The sequence below is a fragment of the Panthera leo genome, chromosome D1 (assembly GCF_018350215.1).
Source record: "Panthera leo isolate Ple1 chromosome D1, P.leo_Ple1_pat1.1, whole genome shotgun sequence".
NCBI lineage: Eukaryota > Metazoa > Chordata > Mammalia > Carnivora > Felidae > Panthera > Panthera leo.
Window position 1 is genome coordinate 28,838,187 of NC_056688.1, and position 22,361 is coordinate 28,860,547.

The 22,361-nt window shown below is 41.4% G+C and overlaps 1 protein-coding gene across 3 annotated transcripts in view; it reads left to right on the forward strand.

The window, feature by feature from the left end:
* NTM (neurotrimin) overlaps positions 1-22,361 on the forward strand; it is a 398,678-nt gene that overhangs the window by 273,760 nt on the left and 102,557 nt on the right. For all 3 annotated transcript variants that reach the window (XM_042906265.1, XM_042906266.1, XM_042906267.1), the window contains exon 3: positions 18,360-18,485. In XM_042906265.1, the coding sequence (XP_042762199.1) occupies positions 18,360-18,485 (126 nt within the window). The remainder of the gene's footprint in view (positions 1-18,359; positions 18,486-22,361) is intronic.

Here is a 22,361-nt window from a genome sequence, read left to right on the forward strand (position 1 = left end):
CCACAGTTGAAGGATCAGTCAGTAACCAGCAGACTCATCAATAAATTAGTTTGTGTTTTTCTAATAGCCCAGATCTCCTCTTGGGAAATCCCATCAAATCTCAGGTCACTCAGGCAGCCTCCGGTCTTTAGTTTGGCTCATGTATCATGGCTCCTGGAGAAACCTTCAGGCCACCTGAAATTCATGATGACAGCAGTGGATAGAGGCACCATCTCATCATCTGCATGGCTACTGCATTGGACAACTTATCTTTCCTGCAACTTTGGAATGTTTTGGCCTTCGGGCCATGGCATCCCCAGCTTTACTCCATATTCTCTTTGCCTTATTGATATGAAAACACTTTCACAGAAACTGCTTAATTTTACTTTTACAAAAATTCTATCAGGGAAAGCAGTTATGATAATTTCAATTTTATACATGAAGCCAAAAATCCTTGATACATCAACCCTTTGTTCCCCAGCCTGTACTGGGTCTAGGAGCCTTGTTGTTTCTTCCTGGTTCCAGTGCCCATTGCACTGCTACATTGGGTGCTCTTGGCTCCAGCTCCCTGTGACCTCATGCAAGAGGGTCTGAGTGCTTACATAATAGCTGGAATGTGCTTGCATTCATACTTTCAAAGGGGTGAGTGGTGGTGACAGGTGTGTGCACATGACTGCTCTCTTGACCCTATGTCTAGGAGAACATTGTATGTCCTCTGATGCCAGGATCTGTTTAGGTGCCATCTCACAGCCTCCACTGTGTGTATGATGAAGTCAGAGCCTGTGGATCTGTGGCCTGTCTAATCTTACCATGAAATTCCACAGGGAAATTTGCCACTGTGGGGACCTTTTCAGAGTTTTGCTTGTCTTTCCTTCATCCTCACTTGTAAGGAAGTTGCTCAGATGGTGTGAATTTTTTTAAAGCTTGGGTGCCTTGAAAAAATAAAATGAAAAGTCTAGAAGTACATTCAGAAACACCATATCTGGTTTCTCTGTACATTCCCCCCCCCACACTTTATATTTTTCTTAGCTGATCTGTTTTAGTTAGCGCCAATATAGTGCTCCCCTCCCACACATCCCTTTAGGGTGAAATGCCTGCTCAGTGTGCTTCGGAAAGGCAGTATATTTTAGGCAGTCTGATAAAAGACTCTAATAGCCCCAGATTAATGCATTCATTCCTAGCCAATGGAAGGATTCATTACAGTGCTTAGGCTCAGGCTCCTTTCTGACGAATTTGCCCTGGGTAATGAGCCATTCAGCAGCTGCTACTCTGCACTGCTGGTAACCTGCAGAAGGGGGCAGTGAGATGGAACAGGCATAGGTAAAGTACAAAAGTGGAGGAAGTTTCTGGTACCTCCAGGTGGTCAGGGCAAGAGAGAGCAAGAGGATGCTTGTTGACACAGCATCTGCATCTGGAGCTGGAACTGAGAAGTATCTAGTGGGGGATGTGCTGAGGAACATGACAATGAATTTAGCACCACTGTGCCTTTAAAGGCTGAGAAGTGAGGTTCACGGCAGACAACACATAACTCTGCTTTGAAAATGAACCCTGGGCAATTAGAAGGAGAGTGATATGTGGGAGAAGCTTTCAAACAATTGTAACTATCACAGAGTCGGAAAGTTAGGAGACATTCCAAGAGTTGGCTAGCCCAGTGATTTGGGGTGGGGGGGCGGGTGTGATGGTGACTTAACCCTCCAGGGGACATTTGGCAGTGTCTCAAGACATTCTTGGTTGTTGAAACTTCTGGGGTCATGGGAGTGAGATGTTACTGGCATCTAGTGGGTAGACCAGGCATGTTGCTAAACATCCTACAATGCATAGGCAAGCACCACACAACAAAGAAACATCCATCCCCAAATGTCAATAGTCCCAAGGCCAAGAAACTCTGGCTAGCCTGACACCCTCCTGTTATGGTTGAGAAGGCTAAAGTATGGCAAACAGTGATGGCTCAGGGTGACATAGATGGAGAACTGAAGACTGAGAAGGGCAGAAGTCTGTGTCTTTTCTCTCTCAATGACATGGCCTCAGCCCTGGGAGGACTGCTTTTAAATTCTGCACTAAGTACTTTTGGAAATAAAGTTGTTCCTTCTCCTCCTGGACTCCAGAGCACCCTTCCTAGCCCACATCTCCAGTAAAGAAAATTCCATTGCCTACTTTTATGAACTCGTGCTGGTCCCTAGCCACTTTGGTCTAGGCAGATCTCTTTTGGGGGTTAGCTTATTATCTTTGTTATGCATTTTAGAAATGGATGGTGCTGCTGATAAAAATAGGAATTGCCAGAGGAACTAGCACCAGACATTATGAGATGCTGTATGTGCAGTGTTGTTGCAAACAGTTCCCCATGAGGGTGAAAAGGAGACCCTTTCCCATACACATAACTGTATCTCACAATTATTAAATATTGATTCATCTCAGCAGGGGCCTGTGCCTGATTTCAAATGAAGGCAAGTACATTAACTTGTGTTAATCTCATCTAGACCCATAGCATTGCACCCTTGTCAGTATCTGCTGACCCATGTTCTCTGATTGACACTGTAAATGGAAGCCGATTCCTACGCCAACCATTCTGATTCTAGAAATAAGCATATATGAGTTTATATCTGGAGTTATAGAATGTGTGGGGTGTGAGCACTAGAGCTTATTATAAGAGAAAAGAAGCCTACATGATGATGAATAGCAATTACAGGGAATTAGATTAGTATCAGTGTCTGGAGTAATGGTAAACATTTTCTGGTGCCGACGTTTGATGGCATTGGGTAGGTGGGGGGACTGGGGGATGATAGAAAGGAAGGGAGGCCACGAGATAAGAACAAATATGCAAGTCCATAGTGTGTGCTTAATGGAACTGAGATTTATTTTTCTGTGTGTCTTTTTAAGCCTCCAGATAGATCACAAAAAATACAGACAGCCAGAAAAGAAATAGCCCAAATGTAATTTAAAGGACAGCTTTTTAACCAATACTTCAGCTTGGAGACACCTGTCCTATGTTCCTTGAAGATGCCCAGCTCAGGGGAGGAGTATTAAAGTTACTGATTTATCTTCAGTAGCACAGACCTATTTTTAATTTATTGCCTGGTGACAGATTTTTTGTTTAGCTTTTCTGTGTTACTCAACACAACCTCAGTAAAAGAAGAGCAGACCGTAGGCCATTGTTTCCTTTGATGTCCTCATGCCCTGGAAGAAGATATGGAACTTGGACTTCTCAAAAGCTTGTTGACATTTTCTCTGGTTTCCTGACAAGCAACAATTTTTGTAGTAGGAAATACGACTGCCCTGCCCGCTGATTCTTGATAAATATATTGTGTGTGTGTGTGTGTGTGTGCGCGCACGTGCTTGTGCTCCTATAGACCACCAGTGTGGCAGTAACAGTTTAATCATTCCCATTAGGCCACCAAACCTATTACCAAAAATATCTATTTTAATACTGTGGAGCCACAGGAAAGAGAATATGTATGATGCCATTCAAAAACAGATATGAACACTCAGTTGTTGTGCCTCTAAGTAAAGAATACCCTTCCATGTTGGGGGATACAAAAGGTGAAGCATGGAAAATAAATAAGAATAGTATAGATGTTTCCTTACAAGTCTCGTATTCTAGTGAGGGTGCTAAGTGCTTATGCCAAAATTTACTAAGACGGTACATGATATTCTGCACGAGAGGGGTTTGAATAAAGGGGCACAAGAAGACAAGGAAAGGAACAACTAATTCTGACCAGGGGAGTTCATGTATCCATAAAAAAATAATCCCTACTGTGTGCTGTGCACTATTCTAGGTGACAGGGAGAGAGTGGTGAGATATGGATGTGGTTCTGTTCTCATGGGCTTTGCATCCTAATGAGAAGACATAAACAGCAAATAGCAAACAAATGAGGATTTCAGGAAATAGATGCATATCCCAGAATAACTAAAGCAGAATAATAGGGTGGGATAGGAAGCTATCTTAGATGGCATGGTCAGGAAGGATGCATAGTAGGTGACAACTGAAATAAGAACCAAATGACAACCAACCAACCAACAAACCAACCATATGGAGATCTGGAGAAACAGCATTTCTGGAGAAGGAACAGAAACTGAAAGACTGGAAAGTGTGAGGGAAAAGCCAGCTTGGCACCTTCAGGGAACAGAAGACAGGTCTGGGGACTGGAGCTGAGTTAATTCTGGGCAGAACAGTCGATGGTAAAGTCAGAGCTCCTCAGGGGGCAGCTGTGTTAGAGACACAGGTATGAACTTCAGATTTCACTGCAGTCGGGGCAAATTGAGGTTTTTAAGGAGGGGATGTAATCTGAATTATGTTGTTGTTTTTAATTATCCCATCTTTGATGCAGGGAATGGAATTCCCATGTCAGTGGTATAAGCACAACCCCCCAAAAGATGATGGGCCTGCAAAGTAAGAGACAAGAAAATGAGATCAAGTCATGGTGAGGGTTATTTCTGAGATAAATCCAACAAGACTTAACAATGGTTGTGTAAATTGAGATAAAGACAGAAATAAGAGATGATTCCTGTGTCTTTGTCTTGGACAAGTAAATAGATGATGGTGTCATTAACCAGGATGGAGCAGGTAGGAGGGGGTGGAATCCAGAACTCTGTTTGAGACATCGTTCTATTGAATAATGAAATAAACATGACAAATAGGCCAAATTGTTATCCTTTGTTGAGCACACACTGTAGGCACAGTATTGTTCTAAGCGCTTTATGCATATGAACTCATTGAATCCCCAGGATAGCCCTATGAGAAGGATAATTATTAGATCCTTTTTTTTTTTTTACAGAGGGAGAAGTGAAGCTTCTTGATGCGCACAGATAAATTAATGTTGTCCCGAGTGCACATGTCTTGCACTGTAATGGAGAAGGGCAGATGCTGGCATGAAGACCATGCAGTTGTATTTCCCATAGTAAGCAGTCAGGTGTTTTCCAACCCTGGGTATCTGGGTATCAGAGAGGAGAAATCCCTGCCTGAGTGATGCGGGGGAGCAGATGGCCTCGTGTCAAGATTCATTGACATCCTGATGGGCCCACTTCCACCTGCTGTGAGCTGATGAGGGAGAAAGAGAGTTATTGTCAAATTCCCAACTTGCCCTTTTCAATATAAAGTTCACTTGATATATATATATATATATATATATATATATATATATATATATATATATATAACTTCGGTTGCTAACGCATTTTGTTCTCTGGAGTGCGAGAGACCCAGCTTCCTGCATAGCCTTTAATTAGTTTCTGGATGATGACATCTCCACCAAGAAGCAACTGGTTGCATCCCTCCAATCTCCAGGGGAGATAAAAGAATCTAATAAAGACATTTGGTATTTCTAGGTGATGTGTTTGACAAGCTTTGTATTAACAAGAGGTCATGTTGGAACTTTTTTCTTTCCCCAACTGCTTCCCTCACTTGCTCCAGCACTGTGACATTTCACAGGGGGATTAAGAGAGCCATCACAATCACTGAGAACTTGTAGCTTAAAACAGACCAGCCTGCATCTCCACCCCTCATGCTGGAGGGGAAGAGGCTTCACCTTGATCTGCTCACAGACCTTAACCTTTATGAGGGATTTAGTGGCAATAAGGCCTCAGAACAAGAAATCAGTTTAAAACCAACTGACAAGTTACTTTGGACAGCACTGGGGCCACTTCCTGGGCTTCAGGATTCAAGGCCAGATAATGAGATGTTTCTTCCACTTGCCTAAATTATTCCCAAAGATGATGGTCACAGGGAACGTGGGTATAACTCAAATTTTCATTTTGACATACATGATAGCAGTACTCAGGTGGAGAGAGACAGAAACTCCCCTCAGGGCTGTCTCCTTTCCTCTGAATTCAACCTTGCAGGCATGTTCGGGAAAAGAGCAACAGCTGTGGAAGAATCCATTCCATACGACAGTCAAGGGTGGAGTGGGGAGGACTTCGCCACTACCTCCCAACTGCAGTCGGCATAGTCCCTTGCTGCACATGGTTTTATAGCCTGTGTGTGAGTGCATAACTACCAGTGCTTTTAGGCAATTAGGAATTAAAGTGCCAATGTCACCACCAAGGCAGCTGAGAAGGTAAGTGAGCTTGTCACTGTTGGCAGCCAGCAGATTGGCAGCCCAGAGACACAGCCTTCTGCAGGGCTGAACCCAGAGTCTCCAGGAGGTGAGGGCTCCCTCCCTGCCCCCTGTCTCCCTTGTCTCTATTTGGCCTGGATGGAACAGCCCAGAAGTGGGCAATGGCTGGCACCTGAACACCTGAGCAACTCTTAAAGGCAAGAGGAGAGTGTGAGTTAAGAGAATCATTGCTAGAAGTCCACGAGATTATGGTGACCTACACAGACACTCTTACTTGTTATCTTGTACCATCACAAGATGGAGAAGTATGAATCTGTCCTGGGGTTAGGAGATGGCACTGAGTGTGGTAGAAGGACCATTCCTCTCTCCACAAGGCAAGTTGCTGTGTAGAAGCAAGAACATCCAAGGGGCAGAGTTAGCTAACCTCCTCCTAAATTGGGAGGAAAAGGACCCCTATTGAAAACATCATGGCACCACAGGAACGGCAGGCCCCTAAAACTCAAATGTATCTAAAGGGTTTCTCCAGCTAAGGCCCAGGGTGGCAGGCATTGTCCTGAGTCATATGGGGTCTGTGTCTCCTTTCTCTGGAGATCTTTCAGAGCTTAGGCAAAAAGTCTTTCTGGAACAGGGGGGCAACCGATAATGACTGGGGGAGGAGCAAAGTGGCAGACACAGTTCTAGAGCTTTCCTTAACTGGCCGCTTGAAGTTCATGGGCAGCAGCTGCATTCTTGCTTTAGGAAGAGAGAGACATAGCCATATGCCAGAGGGCAAGGGAACAAAGGAAACTGCTTGAAGAGGCTTAGTGGCAGGCTCTGGCTACTGGGGAAAACAAGACTAGACACTTGCTGGTAAGCAGAAATTAGAAGCAGGGGGCATTAGAACTTTCCTACCACTGCCACCTTGGAGATGCATGTGAAGAAAACATGGATTTCAGAAGATGTCATAGGTGTGCTATAAAGAAATCCCGGTCAGCAATTCCGGGTTGGATTGTTAGAGTAGACAATTATGCTGTTTACCACTAATTGATTGAACTCTGCATTATCTCAATCACAATAGCATTCATTTGTGGAATGATTAGCAGTTCACTAAGTGATTTCAATTGTACCTACATATTTCATTTGATACCCAAAGCCCTATAGAAAAAGCTTGAATCTGGGATCTGCCACTTTCTAGCCTAGTGACTTTGAGCACATTGTTAGCTATTTAAAGCCTCAGTGTTTTGCATTAAATGGGAAAATGCATGGCAAGTGCCTAGTATTTATTAGGTGTTCAACAAATATTAGTTCTCCTCCATCAGGAGTAATAATAAAAAGTAATACTGCCTTGGATTTCTCTCTCTCTCTTTTTCTTTTCTTTTATTCTCATAAAACTATGTAAGTGAATCAGGCTATTAGTTGATTCCCTTTTGGGTAGCATTATTTTAGTTTTTGAGGACCTCTAGTTTGTGTAAAGTTTAGATGATATTTTTAGAAACACATTTTTAGCGAATTTTAGTTGTCTGACTTCCTGTATGATGACCTTGGGTTACTTGTTTAACTTCTCTGAATTTCATTGTCTTTATTGTGCAGTGGGGATAATGCCTAGGAATTACTGTGAGAATTTAAAAGGAAGCAGAGAATGTCAAGCTCTGGTAAAGTACTTAGCATAGAAGGTGTTCAGTGGCCCTTCCCTTCCCTTCCCATTCCGTCTCTCCTCCCTTCATGACCTGGTCTCTAAAAATCAGGTCCTATTTGGTGAGTGGAGCATGAAGTCAGTCATGCACATTGAACCAAAAGCAAATGCCATTGTGCTGGAAGCTGGAAAACAACCAGTCCTGTCTGGATGGCAGGTCCACATCATGCTTAGTAGTAATACCCTTTTGTTCCCACATTAAACAACTGATGAAAAGATACTTCTTAGCAATTTCTTGGATGATGCCAAATATAATGGAGCACTTATGGTTCCAGGTAAGTTGCTGTGAAATTCAATTCACACTAATATGCCCAGAAGCAGGAAAGCATAGAGTGAAGAATGCATGGTGTTTATTTTATTCTCCTATGTCTCTATCAGGAACGACTAAATTGGGTCAGAGAGCAGAACTCATAAAAACTTCCTTCCACATTTCAGCTGATCCTGAAAGGAACAAATTCCAAACTTCAGAACCAGTGGTTTATGACTAATCCTGAATAAATCACTAGCTTTTCTCCCAGGACTTCATGATTTTCCAGCAAACATGAAGGGTTTTAATATGGAGAAGGAGAAAGAATGAGATATAAGAAATGACAAAAGGGTTCTGGTAAAAGATGAAACAATCTGCCTGAGCTTTGCAATTCAGAGCGATTTCAACCTCTAATTTAGGATTCTGAATGTCTGTAATCTGACCTTTCCCTTCTGGAAAGTGGAGGCAAGCTCACTGCTGGCAAGGGAATGGAGTCCTGTTGCACATCCCCATCCTGAGCTGCAGCCAACATCCTGACTTAAAGATGCCTCAGAACCACTAGCACAGGTATCTACCTGGTGCTTAGCATCCACTTTGGCAAGGGGTGGGGGTCCCATCTCCACCACAAAGCCAAAGCCCCTCCCCCACAGCCCTTAATGTCTGTATTTGTCTTCATATTGGCCTCTAGGGGTACACATTTTTAGTAACACTAATAAATCACTTTTGAATAGTATTTTATGTTTAAAATGTGATTTCTCAGAGTCTTGTCTGATCCATAGGCAATCTATTCTAAAGAAGCAAGATAGTATTCATATAATTAAGGAAATCAGTGAGTTAAATGATTTACATGAGTTTATGCAGCTAGGGATTGTTGGGTCGGGTCTTAATACCTGATCTTCTGATGCAAAGCTTAGGGTTCTTTTTATTGAGGGATAAGAAATCCCACAGAACCCATAATATTGGAATATGCATTCAATTATAATTTTTTTATTGGAAAGAAGGAATAAGGAAGGAAAGAGAAAGAAAGAAAGAAAGAAAGAAAGAAAGAAAGAAAGAAAGAGAAAAAGAAAGAAAGCAGGAAGGGAGGGGAAAAGGACAGAAGATGGAAAGACTGACTGACTAGTCTCTTCAGTCAAAATAAGCCAAATAAGTTCTCAGTGGACACAGCAGTGGGTTTAATTGATTATTTCTCTGCCATGGTGTAGAGACAGCCAGGAACACCTGGTTGGATGAAACAGTCGGGTTGGGGGAACTACAGTGCTGCCTCCCAGGAAGGCTGTCCAGGAAGGCTACAGCTACCTGCCTCAGCTCATATTAGTAGAAGCTAAACATGAGGGTGCTGATGAGGAGGTTCTGGTGATGGAGGAGGGAGGACAACATGATATTTATGCAAGAGTGGGAAGTCTCAAGAAATATACTCCTGAAACCTCCCCTCCACTCTTCTGACAGAGAATAGCACCATATACAAATGAGCAGAGAGGGCTCCCTTTCCCGAATGTACCATAAGCATGAAGATATTCACATAGAGAGGTGAAAAGGGATGATGAGTGAAAGGGACGGATGAGTTTAGCAAAGGTCACAGTTTTTGGTAATGTGAATTCCAATAGACTTAATATATTTGGGTCATATAGAATCTACATTCAGGTCCCACTGTCAATGCTTTACCTGGATAACTTTGAGCAAATTACAAAAATCTCACTAAGACTTAATTTCTTCATATGTAAGTAGGAATAGTAGTATTCCTCAGAGGACTCTGTCAAGATTAAATGAAATAATGGAGCCAAGCTCCCTGTAAAATATGTAATGAACAACAGAGATTCAAAATGTGTCAATGCATGCATGTGTCTATGTGTGTACTCAGTATGTTTATGGTTTTTAAAGTATGCATCCATGATTCCACATGCAGTTTGTATTTTCTAACTCATATAATCCCTCATTTTCAAAAACACTCTTCAACTCTGCAATCTTCAGTTGTATGCCCTTGAACAAGTTCCTTGATCCCTCTGAATATAATTATTCTCATCTGTAAAATGTAGGAAAGGAAATAATTAGGGAGACAACACACCCCCACTTGCCTGGAACTTATCTGATTTCGGCAGTGTAAGTCCTATGTTCCAGGAGACTCTACAGTTCCAGATAAATGAGGACATTAGGGCACTTTAGAAGTAATATCTACTTGTGGGGTTAATGCAGGGATAAAATAAAGTAATATATGTAAAATATCTATTATACAACAGGTATTTAATAAATAGCTACTATAAGTATTATTATAGATACTGAGAGTCTTTAGGGGTCATTTCAAGATCTTGAGGAAGTTCATTTCATTCAATTTATTTGCATTTCCAAACAGTCGAATAAAAACACCCTAACGCAGGGCTCCTGGGTGGCTCAGTCGGTTGAGCATCCGACTTTGGCTCAGGTCATGATCTCACAGTTTGTGAGTTTGAGCCCCACGTCGGGCTCTCTGCTGACACCTCAGAGTGGAACCTGCTTCGGATTCTGTGTCTCCCTCTCTCTGCCCCTTCCCCACTCATGCTCTGTCTCTCAAAGATGAATAAACATTAAAAAAATTTAAAAACACCCTAACTCATTCATTCAAAAAATATTTATTGAAAGCTGTGCCAGATATTATGGTATGTGCTGAGCATCTCAATGAACAAAACAGGCAACAGAGCTTACATTTTACAGTAAAACCTTGGATTTCAAGTAATTTGTTCTGTGAGTATTCTGAAAGATGAGCAAGCATTTCTAATAAATTTAACTTGATAAACGAGCAGTGTCTGCAATACGAGTAGTACGTGATGCCGAGTGTCACATGGTCACAGCTGAGCCAATTGTTCTTGAAATTCACTTTGATACACAAGTGCTTTGGATTAAAAGCATGTTTCCAGAATGAATTATGCTCACAAACCAAGGTTTTACTGTATTGAGAAGAGGCAGGTAATTATGTAACCATCTAGTATGGCATGTTCCACTTTAGAAAGGGTGATCAAGGAAGGCTTCGTAGAGGAGCTAAGATTTAAAGAATAAGACAAAACCATCCAGGTCAAGAGCAGGGAAAAAGATAAGCAGAATGCATCTGAGTCAAGGAATGAATGACCTGTGAGTGTTTCAGGAGGAAGGGTAGCCAGTGGAGTGAGAAAAAGAGAATGATTTGGGATGGATAGAGAGAGGCAGGCTCTGGTTCATGAAGGGCTTTTGACCTCAAAGAAGGAGTTTTCATGCTCCATGACCAACTCATCTCTTTGTTTAGTCCGAATGAGAAAAAGAAGTTCAATTAACAGTTATATTTTGCATGAGACTTTGCCCTGGTCTACAGTGACCAGTAACAAAAGACGTATTAGTCCACAAACCAACACCTGCTTGATTGCATCTTCAACTTTTTGATCTAGATGGCACATTCATGCACCAGGCTATTAACATACACCTGAGAGTCTCTGTGTGGGATCTGGAAACCAGGAAAGTTAAGGGTGTTCCAGATTGGTCCTTTTAGTTATGTAAGGACAGAGGTCTCAAGGCCTTAGTAGTGAAGCAGCCCTTGCTGTGAAAACTACCATTAGCTGCCATAGGCATCTCAGATCTTCACTACAGAGAAGAGGCAGGAGAAGTGCCACTGGCAGTAAAGGGAGCCATCTGGGATGCATAGATCTGCATGTGCCATGGGGAGCAACCTGGTCCAAGCAACTTATGTGCATTCCCAGCCCCACAGGACTGTGCAATGCTTAATAAAGCATCTTAATTTGGATTTAATAGGATATCTACTGTGTGCTAAAAACAGCAAATTGCTATTTATTAATGGCATAATTATTAAAACTTAACACCTGGGCAGTGGAAGCTAAACCAAGAATGAGGAAGTTCCCTAGAATACTGTTTCAATAATTATCTTATTTAATTATTTACACTTCTGAATTAGAATTCAATAAGAGCCAGATTAAACCTTAACATAATGTTTTAAATGTGGAACTGTATTCAGAGTGTGGATCACTGGGCTTCTGCCTCCCTTCCCAAACATAACCTCTTCACTTCTTGGTCTTCCTGTTCCCATATTGGTGTTATTTTCTAGGTTCAGAACTTAAAGTCAGCAGAGATGTTACATACATGTATGTGGAAACTAGCTGATGGCCTTTTTAAGGAAGCATGAACTCTTAGCACATCTCATTTACTTTTGAAGCTTCAATTATTACTCCTCTGCTGTTGACTTTCAAATCCTATTCTGGGACCTTGCCCCAGACCTTTAATGGCATCACTGTAATTGCCGAAAGGTTAAATCTGCCTTCATGTCTATCAGAATGTCTAAAACAGAATCTAACTCATCAAAATAATGTCCTCCCCAAAAGATCTCCATATAACTTCCAGGAATGTGCTACTTAGCCATCTAACTGCTGTTGAACAAAATGGCATTCACACTTGACTCATTATTTCTAATTCCTCCCTCCTGGCAATCAAGTACCCATGCATTTTCCTGGGCGTTGATCTTAAAACCATCCTTTTCTTTCCATCCTTATAGAGCCAACAGTTTAATCCATGCCTTGAATATCACTCTAATATAGATTGATTTATTTGACTTCAATTTCTGTCTTTCATTCTGTCTGACACATTTTTGCAGATTGTTTTGCCTAAAGTACATTGAAAATATTAGGGATTTTTTTCTTTAAAATTTTTCAAATACATGCTGTTGCCTATAGAATAGAGTGAAAATCTAGGATCTAGTCAAGCTGTTCCATAATTTGGCTTTAGCTTTCTTCATTGATCTTATATTCTCTTCTTCCTTTAATCAGTTAAAATCTATCAACCACCCATTCTGTATTGACACTACATAATGTGTTTGCCAAGTGCATATAATATTAAAACTCACTTATTGAGGACTTCAAATTGCTAGGACCTCCTTTAAGTCCACTTTGTAAACTTACTCCTTAAATCTTCAAAAAAACCCAAGAGGTACATGGTATTGTTAGCTTTGCTCCATAGGTGAGGAAGTGAGACACAGAGAGGTGAATTAATTTGGCTAAAGTTACCCAGTTTGAACATATTCAAGTCAGGATCTCAACCACTACTCTCTTTTGTCTTTTGTAGTAAATAAACTGTGTCTTCATACATTTCATGAATTTCTGCTTCCCATTGATCCCCAGGTGTTCCTGTTCCACTTGAAGTGGCTTTACTTTCTCAGCCTTTGTGACTGTTTTTCATTTGTTGGTATCCAAAATAGACTCGCTAGCCAAGGCAAAGTCACTCTAACACTCCTACTTGCAGTGTCCTCCCTTTTCCCAATTTACAGGACTGAATATTTGTACCATTCACTTGATATTCAACCCCACACAATTTTGTGACAAATTTTGCTTTATTTTTCAACTCTCTAGGATGTTCATAGTCACTGTCTCCTCAAACAGATTGTAAGCTAGTGGAGAGCCAACAGAATTTATATATTTCTGCATGTCTTTCATATACCAACAACACAGTTGTGTATATAGGAGTTGTTCACCAAATGTTCGCTGAAAGACTTTTAGCCCAGCCTCTGTCAGCAGCTCTTCTTCCATTAATAATTATGCCTTGCCACAAAAACTCTTAATAATAGTATTCTTCTTATGTCTCCTTTTCCTACAATGCCTTCCCTCTTCTCCTCTTCAAATTCACTTTTACTTATCTTGGGCTTAGTTAAGTGTCACACATCCACAAGGTCTGACATGACATCCATCTCCAGGCTGGCTTTAGTGTCTATCCTTTGTATTCCCTTAATACCATTTCTATTCTTCTGTGTCACAATACATTAAAGGTATATACTTCTGGACCAATTTTTATATCTCTAGACTGTAACTCCTTGAGGACAAGGGCTGTGTCTTGTTTAGTGTTAAATTCTTAGTGCTAAGCATAATGCCAGTGTATGGAAGTGATCAATGAATATTGATGAAAGAAGGAAGGACAGACAAAGTAATCCTAGTATGTTTCTAACAGCCTGCATAATGAGAAGAGGTAAGATGCAGAATGTATCCATGGAAACAATATAAATATATAAATAATCCTATCTTAGTTGGCCAGAACTTTTTTATGAACATGAATTAGCTAAGACCACAGTGCATCCTTATCAATTCAATTTAATTTTAAATACTGACAGTGTGCTAGCAGTTTCCTCCTGGAAAATGATACTTTCAATCCCCTAGTATCTTAGGTACTATGCCAATTTAGTTCTGATAATTGGGATTGCACCTCTTGTCAAACAACCACAGCTCTATGTCATGAAAGGTCTGCCTTTCAAACTTATCTGGGGCCATGTGCCACCTCTGAACTGCTCTCCTGGGCAGAATTGAAAGGACAGCAAGCATTTCTCCAACTTCTACTTCATAAGTTGGATACTTGCCAACTGTTAGTGGAGGGAGACAATTCTAGATGATTCTTCCAAGCATAAGGTGTGATTGTCTCATTTAATATACTTACTGTGCTGACAGCTCTGGCCCAAAACACCTTCTATTCTACTTGGGGGCTGTCCATTGTTCTCTAGTGTATGATTAGCAGATTAGCTATCATGTAAGAAGCCAGGAAAATGAACTCCCAGTAAACCCTTCCAAAGCAAGAGTAATTCATTACCCAGTCTGATTTCCACTTAAAATGTACTTTAAGCACACTTCCAACTACAAACCCTAAATCACCCTGTGTTCACAAAGTCCATCATTTTTTATTTTATTGCATGGCGTTGGCGTGACATAATCCCTTGCAGAGCATCTCGGAGTGCTTTACAGATCAATAAATTACTTACCTGCACAGTTGAAGCCGTGTCTGCAAGGCCAACACAGTCATTATGCAAGCTGTCTGTCCTCCAGGAAGCAAGCAAAGCTTTGTGGGTGCCAACGCTGGGTGGGAGCAAGGGCCAGGTGAATGTATGGGTTGGGGGAGTGGTGGTGCAAGCAGTGACTGTTACAGTTAAAGCAGTGAATAAAATACATCAAGTTTAAATGATTTTAAGACTGAGAGCACTTAGAAACTTGGATCCTTCAGACAGTCAGCAAATCAAGTGTCCAGTCATTAACCCATCAACTATCTTTCTGTCCAAGAAGATTCAATCTAGCTTTTAAAATGGTACAGCCATAAATTGCAATGTCACGTCTTAGAAGTCCTGGATCATAGAGCCAATGGGCACTCCCCCAGCCCTCACCACATAGACTCTTCTACCAAATAGTTGTATCTGTCCTATCAAATAGTTGTGAGAGTGCAGGTGTATGTGCAAATTCATACACACACACACAGACACACACACACACGCTGTCTCTCTGTCTAAAGCTCAATATGGATTTATATCTAAAAATGATTAATTGATGTTTACTTTTTGTATGACACCCCACTCAAGACAGCAGAAAATAAAAAAGTAGACTAAGTCTTTAGATCTTATACTCAGAATGTATAGCATACCGGAAAGATGAGACAAGTGTAACATAAGCAAGTTTATTTTAAATGACTTGGAAGAGGCTATGGGATTGCCAGGAAAGAGAGGTGACATCTTTGTAGAGATATCTGAACAACCTTATAGAAGGCCCTCACCTGGGCCTTGTATAATTCCAATAGGTATACATAGTTGGAGAAGAGAGTCTAAGTGACCAAAATCAGCAGCAAAGGTGTGGGGATTAGGAAATAAAAGTGCAACACATGCTTATTAATGAGTGTTCCCAGTAAGGTGGAGTGTGGGAAGGGAGTGGAAGACACTATGCAAGAAGGAAGGAAGGAAGGAAGGAAGGAATGAAGGAAGGAAGGAAGGAGGCTAGAAGATACCTGGATGATCCCGTTTCCATGGAGAAGAAAGCCTAACACAATTAGAAGTGAGTGATTAATGGTTCAAGCAGAAGAGGAAAGTCCAGCATGGAAATTTGCGATCAATCTGATTTTCAAATAAGGGGGTTCATCATCTGGCCTTGGGACAGGAAATAATTTGACATTTAAGTTTCCTGATATCTTCAGCAAGCCAGATGGCATTGTGTATTGGGTAGATGATGTGTGCTGGAATTGCACACTCTGATGGCTCAGAGGGTGGCTTATTCAAGGGAAGAACCTAATTTGTTTTTTTTATTTTTTTTATTTATTTTTATTTTTTTTTTTATTTTTTAATATATGAAATTTACTGTCAAATTGGTTTCCATACAACACCCAGTGCTCATCCCAAAAGGTGCCCTCCTCAATACCCATCACCCACCCTGCCCTCCCTCCCACCCCCCATCAACCCTCAGTTTGTTCTCAGTTTTTAACAGTCTCTTATGCTTTGGCTCTCTCCCACTCTAACCTCTTTTTTTTTTTTTTCCTTCCCCTCCCCCATGGGTTTCTGTTATGTTTCTCAGGATCCACATAAGAGTGAAACCATATGGTATCTGTCTTTCTCTGTATGGCTTATTTCACTTAGCATCACACTCTCCTGTTCCATCCACGTTGCTACAAAAGGCCAGATTTCATTTTTTCTCATTGCCACGTAGTATGCAAATTGGTGCAGCCGCTCTGGAAACCAGTGTGGAGGTTCCTCAGAAAATTAAAAATAGACCTACCCTATGACCCAGCAATAGCACTGCTAGGAATTTATCCAAGGGATACAGGAGTACTGATGCATAGGGGCACCTGTACCCCAATGTTTATAGCGGCACTCTCAACAATAGCCAAATTATGGAAAGAGCCTAAATGTCCATCAACTGATGAATGGATAAAGAAATTGTGGTTTATATACACAATGGAATACTACGTGGGAAGAACCTAATTTGAAGAGCCCTAAAGAAGCTGAATGGAGGGGTCACTTAATTTATGATGAACTAATGTGTTAAAACTAGTGCCTGTGAGACTGAACTGATATGTGTTTGTAATCCAGTTCTGATATTGTTACAAACATGTAGCAGGTTGGAAAGGTGGTTCCCTTGAATATCATTATAATTCCATCCTATAAATATTTGTTGTGCTTTTTCCCTGGTTATAAATATGATTCAGTCATGGCTCAGGCTGTGAAAAAGTTCTTGGTTATTGGATGAGAGATGCTAAGCAAATAACCATAACATAGATAGGTGTCAAGAACTGGAGTCTGGAAGCTCATGAATGTCACCCTTACTTTATAAATCAATTAGAAAATAAGAGAAACAAATGTCATACTTGAGCTAAATACCACATTCACCAGTGGGAAAGATGGTACTAGAGAATTAGGCTTAGATGTATAGCAACAATGGGCTTCTAATTTAGAACACAAGAATGAGACAGATACATATAGGCAAGTGGAGGCTGTGCTGTAGGGTGTACAAGACCCCATGGGATGCTGCCCCTGTGTCACATGTCTGAGGAAGACGACACTGGAAAACAGCTTCCTAAGGGAAGCCTGGTTCCAAAACAAAAGACTGAAAGAAGTGTGGGATCCTACTCGCAATTTTACCAATTAGAATAAACCTTTCGCCTCCTTGGGGGATTAATTTAGGATAGAGAGAGACAAAGAGACCAAATGTGTTATGCCTAATTGCTGTTCTCTCTGATTCCCCATTAGGTATGAGTAATGTGCTCTGGGAACACAGATAAGAAGAGCTTTAACTTAAGTATCTGAAGGAGGACAGACACGAGTAGGGGTAGGGAAAGCTGCACCAACTGGCATTTGATTTGGACTTTAAAAGATGACTAATTGGGCACTTGGGTGGCTCAGTCAGTTTCAGTTCGGGTCATGCTATCACAGTGAGTTTGAGCCCTGCATTGGGCTCTGTGCTGACAGCGAGGAGCCTGCTTGGGATTTTCTCTCTCCCTTTCTCTCTGCCCCTCCCCTGCTCTCTCTCTCTCTCTCCCTCAAAATAAATAAACTTTAAAAAAGAATGACCAGAAAATTTCCAGGAAGACAAGAGACAATATAGATCCCAAACGCGTGATGGCCAAGAAGGACATAGAGTGTCGGGGATAACAAGGAGGGTAAGGAAAGGTGAGATCATAGGTAGCATAGATTGATGCTTGATTCTGAACTGCCTAGTATGCTGGCATAAAGAAGATTGTGTATTTTCAGGTAGGCAATACGGAGCAACTGGAGGTGTTTAGGCAGAGATGTGGTACAATCAGAACTGCATTATATAAAGAGGACTCTGAACGCGGTGTGGAGAATGACTGGTGAATGTGTGTCGGAGGTGGGTGGGGGTGAGAGTGGAGAAGGAAGCGGGTGGAGGCTAGGAGAACAGTTATTGCAGTATTGCAGTGGAATCCATTCCCACTCAGACTCCCTGACTCTGTGTTTAAATGGGAAGAAATAAAAGCTAAATTCAAGGTAAGATAATTCTTTCATGTTTAAGGTAATTCCTCTAATTTTTAATCATTTACTCCTATAGTCCCAATATTTCAGCCCCTGGGCTGTGCTGCCAACTATCATTATAAGACAACAAAGAAATGTTTCAGCAAGATTTTTATTTCCCTCTTATCTTTTTTGTCTCTACAGTATCTCCCAAAATTGTAGAGATTTCTTCAGATATCTCCATTAATGAAGGGAATAATATCAGCCTCACCTGCATAGCAACGGGTAGACCAGAGCCTACGGTTACCTGGAGACACATCTCCCCAAAAGGTAAGAGAAGAAATGGAAGAATTGTTGGCCATGGCTAGGAGGTCATGGCACTGGTGGCTTTATCCAAATGGCCCTACATTTTTGGTATCCTGATAATAGTATACTCATGGCTCTGAAGGGAATTTTGGTGATCTCTACAAGACAGGAATATGTCCTGTAAGATTTCAGAAATCAAATCTGAGCGTTTCTCGAATGCTGGGGAGATTAATTCCAATTCTTTCTGGGTGCAATAGTGTTAACCTGTTCTGGGTGAACTTTATTGGTCTTGTTTGATGATGGAACAATCATCATTGGTGGCATTGTCCAGATGGTTGTTCTAAGATACTAAAAACACAACACATAAGGATTTAAAAAAACTTTGAATGGGCATAGTCCTAAAAGGAAAATGTCCAAGTCTGACTCCTCAGCATTGACAAATATCTGGTCCCTAGTCCATGAGCTGTTTTGTGGTGGTGTTGTTGTTGTTACTCAGATTAATCTTAGATAACAAATATAGCTCAAGATGTGACTAAATTGCAAAATTTACCTTGTCTAAATGTCTAGATGTTTTGTAGACCAGACTAAGTGTTGTTTTGTGCTTTCATGGATAAAACATTAAACCTTTAGATTTTAAGGGGAGATGCCATTTATCATTAAGGTAGCTTTTATGCAAGATGCATTAAATTATTTCATTTGTTTTTAAATATGTACTGAGTGCTTATAATAGCCCAGGCACTCTGCTGAGCACTGGGGATATAGCAATAAAGCAAAACATATCAGTTTTTGTTCTCATGAGCTTCCATTCTCAGGAGACAAGTGACAAAAAAAAATGAATCTACAATGTAACAAGTGGTGATAAGAATAAGAAAATAGAGCAGTATACATTGACAGAAGAACCAGAGGTTCGGTTGGAGAAGGCTTTTGAAAAGGTGACATTTGAAAAGATATGTGAATAAAGATGCTTCATTTCAGTGCTTATTGCTGGCTAATGTGAGCTATGTTTAAGTAAATGTGTATGTGTGTGTGTCTATGCATGCATGTATGCATGAAGTTATGTGTATGGCTGAGTACTACAGGTTCAAGGATTCTAAAGGAATCATCATAGTGGATATCTCCTTGGTGTTGCAGGTTGGGACCCCCAAAAGTAGACCCTGACAATGTGATTGGCATGCAAGAAGTTTATTTGAGGCTCTCTTGGGATCAACTTCTATGAAGGGGTAGGGAAGGAAGCAGGGCTGGGCTGAGGGAGAAGCTGAGTTGCCTGAAGACCAGTGGAACATCTCAGCTGACCCTGTGGAGAATTCTGAGGCCAGTGTTACCCTTTAGCAATGCTTTGTTGAGATGGGGGTGACCTTTTATACCAGCAGAACAGCCTTGGAATTTGGGCTATCCCCTGAAGAGTTGTGACCTTGGAATAGGCGTCTCTCTTTACACTAGATAGTCTGCATAAGGGGCTGCACCAGAGAGCTGCCCACCAGCAACACATCTGTCCCTGGGGGCAGACATCCTCTCTTCCTAAAGATGGCAGAACATTTGGACATTTAAATGAAATCAGGGTAGGACTATGAGTAGGCCATCATATCGAATTCCTCTCACAGAAAGAGACAGACTTGCCCTGCTGGAGATTCTCAGAGAAGTCATGAAATTTTCAGTGTGTTAGGCCTGAATTGCTGGGAGCAATCCCATGCAACCATTTCTGACTCTACCACTGTGAGCAAATGGATCTGAGAGAGTATTCACATGTCTGCAGTTCTCTCGATTTGGAATGGCCTTACAAATGGACTGGCCCAAAACCTGGGAGGAGACTTCTACTGTGCATGAGATCATCAGTGAGAGAACGTAGCTCTAGGGCACCTCTGAGGCAGGGTCCATCGAAATGGACAGACTTTCCAAGTTCACAATGCACGCCATTCATCACTGCTTAATGCTTGTCCCCAGCACTATTGGACGCCAGGGCGCTCTGTGCTTTTAAAATCTTTGGAACATTCATCATCCTGGGTAGACTCACTTTACCTTATGTAGAGAGGCACTGGACCCCTCCTTCTTGCAGGTCTCCCTCTGTCTCCTGTCTGGTATCTTCTCTGATTTCCTCTCCCAGCTTTTCAGCTCTTTGTCCTTTTGTAAGTACTCCTCCTGACATTTCTCCTCTGTACATCTCCTTCTGTCTTGCCCTTTCATGCTTTCTCTTTTTATTGTTTACTTTCTCTTTCTTTCTCAGTCTTCTAAACATCTGTGCATTAATTTCAATTCTCCCTCCATTTTTTTCCCCTCTCTCTCTTTTCCTGACAATTACTTCTGTCTCTCTTATGGCATTGGAGCCTCCTCTTTCTTTTATCTTGCTGAAGTTCACACTGGCATACCTTAGAGTCTTTTTACCCCTTTTGTGGCCATTAAGCAGACTCATTGCCTCAGGGGACTTTACCTGAGACTGTGCCAGATGCTTCCATTTTACTGTTTTGGCTGCTATGGAAACAGAAGATGGATCAAGGAGTGAGGAGAACGATAATCTGAATCTACCTGTGGATCAGAGTAATTTAGATGAAGAGCCTTTTCCAGATCCCTGGTCCAGATTAGCTATCGCAGATTCAAACTGATGAGACATGCCAAGCAGTAACTAATCACCTCAGAACTCACCAGGGTGCCGTTTTCCCAGTGACTGATTATTTGGAGATCAGAGGTGTCAGTGGACTGCTGCCAGATCTGAACCAAAGCTGGAGACCCTTAGCAGTAAGACCTTCATCTTTCCCCCTAAATATTTCCAAAAGGGTACTTATTTTAAATAAGTTGGGACAGTCTTGGGGTTCCTTGGTGAAAAAAAAAAAAAGATATGCCACATCTTAGCAAAGCCTCCAAAGGCAAAGAGCTCTTGTCATCTTTTGTTCTACTTTGTGTGGGTAGATCATGTTTCAATCTGGACAGTTCTCACACACATACCCATAAAATCCCTGAATGGATAGCTGATGGAGGCTAAGCACATAGGCAACCCTGATGGCTTCACTGCATTTTCTCCCTCGAGACTGATGTGTTTGTTTTGTATATTTCTGAAAACTCTTAGTTTCTTCCATCATAACTCATATGGTGCTGCTTGCAATAAACTTCTACAAACCTCTTTAGAATGTGTATCCCAGGCTTGACCCCTTTTTACATGGAGAAGGAGAACAGGAATGTTAACCACCATTTTAGTAATGGCTCATGCATTTTGGTACATAGACACAGGAGTGATCATCTGATCAGAAGCAGAATGGAGGGGACTTGTCCATGAAATTATCTGCCTAGCACTTTACATCAGATGGATAAAATGCCACTTTTCCATATCCAAGATGTAGAGGAAGGTGAGGCCTCTCAAGACACACCTCTGTGCTGCCATTGATCATGGGAAGTAATTGTCTCTTGTTACTGGCAATATGTCTTCTAGTTCTCCTCATGAACTTACCACTCCCAAGAGTTCAAGAAGAAAGTGCACAAGCTTTGTAAAGATACCTGCCCTCCTTCTGCACACTTGTTTCGAATGTACATGTTTTGCTAACACCTGTATGGGCCTTGGTCTTTTCAGAAGGAAGAGCCCTCCTCTCTCTTTCTCAAGGAAATTCTATTTGGATGGGCACAAATGTTTTATTGGCCTCTCACCAAATTCTGTGTAAATGCTAGCATCCTACTCCAAGGGCCCAAACACCATCAGTGGCCCCTGTCTCGTATGGGCATATTCCCCATTAATGGCTCTGTGCCTTGTCTTTTGTCCCCATCTAGGCATGCAATAATTTATTTTAGCAAAGCCTTAAGCTTGAGTCTTTCTATGTAAAAAAGAATACCTTTAAGGTTCTCTGTTACTCTGATTCTCCCATGTGTCCTAAAATTTTTATGTCTCCAGTTGCTGTTGGATTGTAGGAGCTTTAGAGA